General features: G+C 40.2%; 1 protein-coding gene across 1 annotated transcript; it reads right to left on the bottom strand.

Moving 5' to 3' along the window:
* Window positions 1–7,338: 7,338 nt before the first annotated feature.
* On the bottom strand, window positions 7,339–8,447 carry CDR1 (cerebellar degeneration related protein 1). The gene is given in 1 exon segment (XM_019809158.2): window positions 7,339–8,447. A coding segment is annotated over 1 exon segment (567 nt). The 5' UTR covers window positions 8,001–8,447; the 3' UTR covers window positions 7,339–7,433.
* Between the last annotated feature and the right edge of the window lie 758 nt (window positions 8,448–9,205).

Raw genomic sequence — 9,205 nt, forward strand, 5'->3', positions numbered from 1 at the left:
TACAGGCAAGAATTAAAAGATTACGCACAACCCTATAGAGCAGTAATTAGAAACCTTCAAATGAAGGCCAATAAGTCTTTTCTCTCTGTTTGCTTCAGCAGGGAAGAAGAGGGTGGACCTTCGGGCCTCGTCATTCAAACTCGTTCCACAAACAGCAGCAGGCAGAAAGGCCACAACACACCGATAGTCGAGCCTTGGGATGCAGACTCCGACAGCTCTGACGATGTGGTGATCCACGTGCTAGAAGATGAAAGTAGTGCCGAAGATTGAGCTTACTTGTCTCCAGACAAAACCCAAGCATCCTGATTCTTTCCCCATATCTGCTGTGACGACCGATGTTCGCATTGACGCATGATTGTCCTCACCTTGACATCAGAGAGAAAATAGAAATTGGTTGCCCAGTAATTACAATTGCTGATGTAAAATTAGGAAAATACTAACAAGCGTCAGTTTACTTCGTGTTTTCTTTGAGTGAACAAACCAGTTGTCTGGGCTGTCCTGATACTCCCTTCCCTGCCGCGGTTTCCCCCCAAAGCTTGTGAATCCCTCCAACGCAAATTCCTCTCCAGTGAGGGTTCCAGGAACTCAACTCTCATACCCAGGGAGGGGAGCTACTCTACTTGGTTGCACAATTTGGTTTTGTACTCTTGATCCTGAAATTTATTTTAATTCAGTTTAAGCCCAACTTGCTATTTCAACAGAAAGAATCCAGACCCTTGCCTTTTACCTGGTTTGGTTATCAGTGAACTTGCTTCGCCGCAGTTGTGTGGGGTAGCTGTTGGTCAGGGCTGAAGGGCAGTTGCATTTACAAGGGACTCCTACATTTACTTTGGTATCTAATCAAGGAGTAGAAGCTGCTAGAATTAATTCCCATAGATCTTCTCTGTTCTCATATCTGGTCTTCCCAGCGATTTGAATATTCGAATATTCTCCAGGAAAGGGGTTCTGACTGAAACTTCTTCTTCCCTAAAGGTGGTGGAAATCCAATAACCCCCCCACCCCCAGCCTGGAGGTCTGAATGATAGGTTACCTATATCTGAGTTTGAAGTGATCAGAGGAAAGGGGAAAAATACAAAAGTTAAAAGGGCTTGCTTGCATAGTTACAGTTGAGATGACAGATATTCCTCAACAGGTTTGAAAGAGGCAGGTGAGAGTTGAAAACTCATTTGCGGGTGCTGTGGATCTAGTGACCCACGACAGTGCCAGAGAAGCTTACGCCCTTGCTCTAAGCTGCAGTAGTTCTCAGTGCATCCAAATCATGTTGGGGAGCTTTGAAAAATACAGATTGCTGGGACCTGCCCCTAGATGTGCCGAATCAGGGATGGGGTCAGCATCTGTATATTTTGAAAGCTCCGCAACTGATTTTTTTATACAGCCATGGTTGCTAACTGCTGCTCTAAGTCGAAACAAAATTGTAATAGAAAATACAATGCAAATGGTAGTGGGCGCAGGAGCTAGGGAACCTTGATTCCAAATTTTGGCTTCAACACTAGCTCAATGGATGGTCTTATTCAAATCACCCTACTCTTTCCTTATCCGTCAAATGAAAGATTAGGACCACTTGGTCTCTAAGGTCCCTCTATCTCTGACATTGTTAGTTTGAGAGAAAGCTGCATCAATCTCATTGGTTGACTTTGAGTGTACCTGAGCCCTTTCATAGAGACCAAGGTAAGTAGTAGCATTGCTGCACTGTGTTCTTGATATTTTTAAAATTGTGCTTCTGGTTCAAGTTTAGTCCCTTCCACAAAAGAGAGTTACACATAAAAAAAAGAGAAACAAATGTATCATCAATTTCCTGAAAAGAAAGAGAGGACCTCCTGTGAGTTTTTTTATTTGTAATGATTGCTATCTTTCTTCTGAGTTACAGGGCTTGGGGAAAATAATAGATATTATGAGGAAAACACCTTAGCATTTTGTATCTATTGTTTTCATAAACCAAAGCAGAGAGAATTCTGTGTCAGGGTTGCTGTTCCAAGGTTCCATGGATATTTGGTGTATTCTTAATCATATCTAGAGGCAAACAGTTTTAAGTCAATGATTGTTTTACCAGTACAATCAGTGGTTCCATATGCCTTTAGAGAATGTGGTTTCCTGATAATTTTACCATTCATTGAGATTACTGCCTTGGGATTTTTTTTCTCTTAATTTGACCAGAATTAGAGAAATCAAATTTAAGTTGAAGAGCATCAACCGGGAACCATTAATATAAAATAATACAATGGGAAACTGACTATTGTATGAGTTTAGCTGTCATAGGAATGCCTAGACTTTGACTTGATAGATGCAAATGTTTGTCTAGGGCCCAGGCCATTTGAAATAAATATTGAGATAAATCTAATTCTTGTTTAAGGTAATATCCAGGTAAAATGATCTAAGAAGTATCATTGATGGGGATAAAAGCCAGAACACTTCAATATGGCCGAATATAACAAGTCAGCAGAACTCACAGGCAGATTTGAAAGTTGGTATGGGCTAAGTGGTAGAAATAGAAGTGCATGGCAACATTGCCATGTAACTGAGTGTTTCTTTTTTTCTTTTTCAAATTAAGAATAGTCTCCAAAATTGACAAGTTGAAATTTTTTTGAATATTTTACACACAGATTGAGTGAAAAGAATCTTCCTGTTGTCAAATGGTTCAGGTAAATTCTTGTGTTCAGCATTATGAAGTTCATGGCAGTTTCCTTCTTTACAGACATATTTAACCACTGGCAAAAAGAAAAGAAATGGAAAAGGAGGTGGGGAAAAAGAGCAGCCCAAGTTGCTGAAATTTGTGGAGAATATTAGAAAACTGGCATTACACTTAAAAAGAGCCTTTTGTTTGTTTAAGATCTTTTAAGTTCAAAGTGCAGAGAAGGCTCTTTAAACCACACATTTGGATTACAGAGCTGCCGCCACCTGAATGCTAATACAGGGCTTCGAGAGTGTGTAGAGGCTAAGGGAGTGTGTAAACCGTGTTTGTGCCAAGGAATACATTGATCGCTGAACTTTACATAGAGTTACCTTTTAATGGTCTCAATGTCCATGTGCTATGCTTGTTTACCTAAGAATCCAGCAATACGTTGTGGTATGAACAGAGTGTATATGTTCTTGGGAGCCACAAAATCAAATAGAAAATAGACGAAAGGCTAAACAGTACATTTCATTAGCATGAACAATGAATGTTGAGGAATTAAATATGAACCTAGTTGTGCTCGAAACATCACTCTTCATCTTTCTTGCATTACTACATAAAGCCAGTGATTTTTGCAAACACCTAAAGTTGCAGTGGTGTGATGAGGGCCATAATGAAAAGAACATGGGACTTAGGTAAGGGGGGCTTTGCCACTGGCTTCTTGTCTGCCCTGGGCAGGGGACTCCCTCTCTTTGGGTGAGTGGTGCTTAGTCCTGGCACGATAACCCTTGGGCTACTGGGGTGTGACAAGTCAGCCTAGGACCTAGGCTATGGAATCTGACCTGCTTTCAATCCTGCTCCTGCCAGTTACCAGCTATATGACTGTGGGCATGCTTCTTAACCATTTCGGACTTGAGTTTCTAATCTGTAAAATGGGGTCAAAAATACCTGCATTATAGGATTGCTATGAGAATGTAAGAAATGCTTAGTACAGTGCCTGGCACATAGCAAGTGCTCAATAAATTGTTGCTATTATTATTATTATTATATGCATTATAGAGCTAAATATGATAGTTTACTCCTGTTTTTTGCAAAATTTTAATATTTTGATATTTTATCTAATTTCCCTCAAAAAATGGTATGCATGATGGTTTTAAGAAGAGAGAAGGAATAAAAATTGATTTTCAATATTTTTCTTTGCTTGTGAAAGAGACCTGAAACACTACTTCCTTTGTCCCTATGTAACTCTTTGACCTTCAGCTTCATTTATATATGATTTATTTAGAATGTAGTTATCATTGCATGATATTTATTTATATAGTGGTTACTTTTAATGACTTTTTTCACACAGATGTATTCCTATTCTCTAGAAAATAATCCATCCTCTTGGTTCCACTTTTGAGATAATGAACTCACACTGTCTTAATAGGAGATAAGATAAAGCTATGCAGGACCTACTTTGCTTAAACCACCAAGTTATTAGCTTAGCTGCCTTGAGAGAAAATTGCATATCCAAGTAGTGTTACTAGGTGAGGACAATTCCTCATAACTAGCTTCTGAACATCTTTGTTATTTCATGTATTCTGATAGCATTCAAGAAGTTTAAAATCATGCTTTTCAGAATGCTGAGTATTCATCATAATCCCAGTGCTGGATCTGTTGCACAACAGAGCTGTCACTGCCTTATTTCCAGGCCCCCATTACCACTTCACCTGGATGATCACAGTGGCCTCATAACTCACATCCCAACCCTTTTACTGTTTTAACTGGGAATCTTTGAGGTCCTAGTGTATATATCTGGGTGTCTTCAGCACTTTGCTACTTGACGAACTTCCCTTGTACAGTTCTGATTCTGGTACGTGCTTGTTCAAAACTCTTCAGTGGCTATCCATTGTCTGTATATTCCACTACTTTAAATCACGACCCATTCCCAGTGTACCAGAACCGGTTTTGTCTGCCAGCGTTCCCTTTCCTACAATGTATGTGATAGTCTGTGTCTTCCTCAGCCCTATCTGACTAAGCAGTAAGGATCTTCAGCCTACAACTCAACCCTGATCTCTTAAGTTTGTCACTTAAGCTCTGGTGGGTAAGAACAGAACTTAGACTTCTTCCCTGAAGCCAGAGTGCCTGAGATGAGACTACAAAGCTGTAGTCCCCTTCCTCTTCTCCTCCATCATTACAAACACCTAGAGTTGGCTCTTGATTACTTGGCAGTGGTATGAGGAGTGCCCTAATGAAAAGAACATGGGAAATAGAGTGAGGGCTTTGCTACTTGTGGTCTTCCCTAGGCTGGGAATGCCCTCTCTTTGGGTGAGTGGTGCTTAGTCCTAAAAGGATAGTCCCAGTCTGTAAAAGTGACTTTCTTCTTTTAATTTTCTTTTTAAGCTTCCCGTTACCAAATTAGGGTATCCACACCGAACCCTAGCCCCCTTGCCTGGTGTCCTGGATACTACCCATTTAAATTTGGCTCTGAATACAAATATCCCTGTTGGGTCCCTGAAACAAGTAAGTGGAGATCTAAACTCCATTCTTCAGTTCTTGCTAGCCTCATGTCCTGAGCATCATTACATACATAGTATGCTTATTTACCACTGGGCTTCAAAGTGCTCTATCCATTCTTTTGCATGTGAATACTAGCCTGGAATGTGCTTAATATACTTACTATACCCCAGATTTGGCATAAAGAGCTGGGCCTGGCAAACTAGGGCCCTTGGTTAAAATCTGGTCCAAATGTTTTTTTTTTTTTTTTGAATAAAGTATTATTGCAACACAACCATACCCACTCATGTATGTATTGTCTACGGCTACACTATAATGACAGAGTTGAGTAGTTGCAATAGAAACCATATGGCCTTTAAAAACTTAACTATTTATAGAAGACATTTCCTGACTCCTATCTAAAGCCAAGTAGTTCTCCAAGCCTCAATATTGCTTATTCTTTGATAATTCATCATTTCCACCCTGTCAAACAATACGGACCTAGAAAGCTAGTTCATTGAGAGCATGAAAATAGGTTCCCACACATTCAAACTACTTGCTTTTACTTGAATTTCCTGCTTCCTCTTTGTTGTCTTCCTAAATGTCCTTTCTCTGTGTTTTGCTTTTTAGGGAAAGAGATGTCATAGTCATAAAGACTATTAGAGTCGCCTTGTAATATGTCTTTAAATGTCATATCAGGTTCTAATATGAAAGTCTTTCAACATCACCAATATCTGTCAACATAACCTTCTAGCATCTCTAAGATTAGGCCTTTCAATTCTTTAGTGTCTCTAACATCAGGTTTTCTGACCACCATAGCCTCCAACATCTCCAGTTGCCAGATCTTCTAAATGTTACAACATCCATGTCTTCCACTCTCTGGCCTGAAGCATCTCCAGTGTGGGTTTTCTAATCTCCTCAATATCGGGGAAATTAAAAGTCTAGGTCTTCTGCTTTCCCCAACAATCAGTCTTCAAGATCCAGGTCTTGCCTTTCTGGGTTCAGAGTTCTAAGTTCTGATTTTTCTATGTTCCCAATCTTCCTATATGCAGCTCTTCTAGAGTCCATGTGTTTCATTGTGTCCAAGTCCAGCTCTTCTAATATCTTCTAGTGCTTACATCATTCAGTTCATACAACCTTCAGTGTCTCCTAAATTCTGGTTTTATAGTGTCTCATTATTACCAGTTCCACCGTCAAGTCTTTCAATATCTCCAAGAATCTGGTCTTCCAATGTTTAGGTGGTCCAGCATCCCCAGTGTCTGAATGACTAGGTCTTTTAACATCCTGACATTTTAATGTCCAAGTCGCCTAGTGTCTAGGGCTGCCAACACTCTTGACTTCCAGCATCATGAAAATTACAACTTCCAAATTCTATGTCTTAACACGAATGTGTCAATACTCAGGTTTTCCAAATGTCTCTCAATATCCAGGACTTCCAATTTTAGGGCTTCTAAATGTCTAGATCTTCCATTGTCTGTATCTTCCAATGTTTAGGGCTTCCAAGTACAGGACTTGCAATGTCTCTAGTATTCAGGGTTTCCAACGCCCATGAATTCCAACATTCAGGGTCTCCAAAATCTCCAATGTCCAGAATAGCCAATGTCCACAAAATCCAAGGCTTCCAATGTCTCCAACATCCTGTGCTTCCAATGTCTCCAATGTCCAGGGTTTCCAATGGCGCCAGTGGCAAGGTCTTCCAACAACTCCAGGTCTTCCAGCAACTCCAAGTCTTCCAACAAATTCCAAGTCTTCCAACAGCATCGAGGTCTTCCAGCTAATCCTAGTCTTCCAGAAAATTCCTCGTCTTCCAGATAATCCACGTCTTCCAGTAATTATAGGTCTTCCACAAAATCCGTTTCTTCCAGGAAAATCCACGTCTTCCAGAAAATCTATGTCTTCCAATGGTTTCAAGGTCTTCCAGACAATCCACGTCTTCCAGCAATTTCAAGGTCTTCCAGCCAATCCACGTCTTCCAGAAAAAACTATGTCTTCCACCAAATCCAAGTCTTCCAATCAATCCAAGTCTTCCGGCTAATTTATGTCTTCCGGAAAAATCCAGGTCTTCCAATCAATTGATGTCTTCCGGAAAGAAATCCAGGTCTTCCACTCAGTCCACGTCTTCCAGAAGAATCTATGTCTTCCGCCAAATCCATTTCTTCCGGAAAAATCCAGGTCTTCCAACAAATTCATGTCTTCCACCAAATCCAGTCTTCCAGTCAGTCCACGTCTTCCAGACAAAATTTATGTCTTCCACTAAAGAAATCCAGGTCTTCCGATAGAGCCACGTCTTCCAGAAAATTTGTGTCTTCCACTAATTCGGGGCTTCCAACAAATACATGTCTTCCTAGAGATCCACATCTTCCAGAAAATCCATGTCTTCCAGTGACCTCCAGTCTTCCAGCAAATCTACGTCTCCCAAACAATCCAGGTCTTCCGGACAATTTGGGTCTTCCTGAAAATCCACGTCTTCCAGAAAAGCCATGTCTTCCAGGAAATCCATGTCTTCCAATGACCTCCAAGTCTTCCAGAAAATCCACGTCTTCCAGCAAATCCTCGTCTTCCAACAAAGCTGTGTGTCTTCCATCAAGTTCATGTCTTCCAGCCTACCCACGTCTTCCAACAAATTTATGTCTTCCAGAAAATCCACGTCTTCCAGAAAATCCACGTCTTCCAACTAAGATGCGTCTTCCAGAAAATCCTTGTCTTCCTACATCTCCAGGGCTTCCAGCATCTCCAGGGCTTCCAGCATCTGCTCGTCTTCCGGCATCTCTGCGTCTTCTGGCATCTCTGCGTCTTCCAGCATCTCTGAGTCTTCCGACATCTCTGCGTCTTCCGACATCTCTGCATCTTCCGTCATCTGCTCGTCTTCCTGCATCTGCTCGTCTTCCGGCATCTCTGCATCTTCCAGCATCTCCACGTCTTCCGACAACTACCCAGTCTTCCAACAGCGGGCTCAATATCCACGTCTTCCAACGTCTCCAGGGCACCGGTCTAACATTCAGGTTTTCCAGTGTCTACGATATCCAGGTATTCTAACATGTTCCATAGTCCAGGTCTTCTGACCTTTCCCCTGGTCCAGACCTTTTTAAAAGGAGTCTTCCCAAGTCCAAGCCTTTCCATGTTCAGATCTTTCCACAGACAGGTCTTCCAACACAAATAATCCTGCTTCCAGTAGAATTAGCCTCAAAAAATTTAATAAGGCATTCCTTCTTATAGACCAGATTCTATGGATCAACTGTATTGCAGCTTAATAGTGTTTTTTGCTATTAGGAATGTGTACTTATTTAAAACTTTTTAAGATAGTGTTCATAAAACATCTTCTACAAAATAAACACATTGATGGGATTACTGTGATTAATTTTGCTACTTTGCTAATGCTTATAGTTTTTATATAGTCAACTATGATTAGGTGCAAATGAAATTCTTATTTTAATAAAAAAAATTCCTGTTTAGAGACTGTTTATTATTTTAGATAAAGTTAATATACAGCCTATTTATCAATTTCTTATATTGCCAATTTTTGTTTGGTTTCATGTGACTAGATAATAATAATGATAATAATAATAATAATAATAATAATAATAATAATAACACTTAACTTAGCATTTGCTATGTCCAGGCACTGTTCTAATGCATCACCTCATTTAATCTTCACGAGAACACATTGAGGTGTAGGTACTATCATCTCCGTTTTATAGATGAGGAAAGTGACATATAGAAGGGAAGAAACTTGTCCAAAGGACACAACTAAGAAATGACAGAGCTAGCTAGCCTGTTGAACCCAGCTAGCCTGTTGCCGGAGTCCATAATCCTAAACACTGTGCTATAATATATGCTGTTGAAAGTCAAATTGAGAATTATGGGATCCAAAGCTTGATTGCTCCTATTTTATGTGGAGACTATTATCAGGTCTTATATACAAATGGTCTTACTTTATCCTGTCACTATTAGAACTTATATGTATTCACAGACCTCATTCCTCAACTAGCTCCTATTATTCCCTTGCCCCGTGTATATGGAACTAGACACAAAAACTTCCTAATGCCATTTTCAATTTGGGCAGAAATAATATAGGGAAGCACTGAGTTCAAGTACTATTTGCTTTAGAATCATATT

Source organism: Ailuropoda melanoleuca, chromosome X (genome assembly GCF_002007445.2).
Source record: "Ailuropoda melanoleuca isolate Jingjing chromosome X, ASM200744v2, whole genome shotgun sequence".
In the NCBI taxonomy this organism is placed as follows: domain Eukaryota; kingdom Metazoa; phylum Chordata; class Mammalia; order Carnivora; family Ursidae; genus Ailuropoda; species Ailuropoda melanoleuca.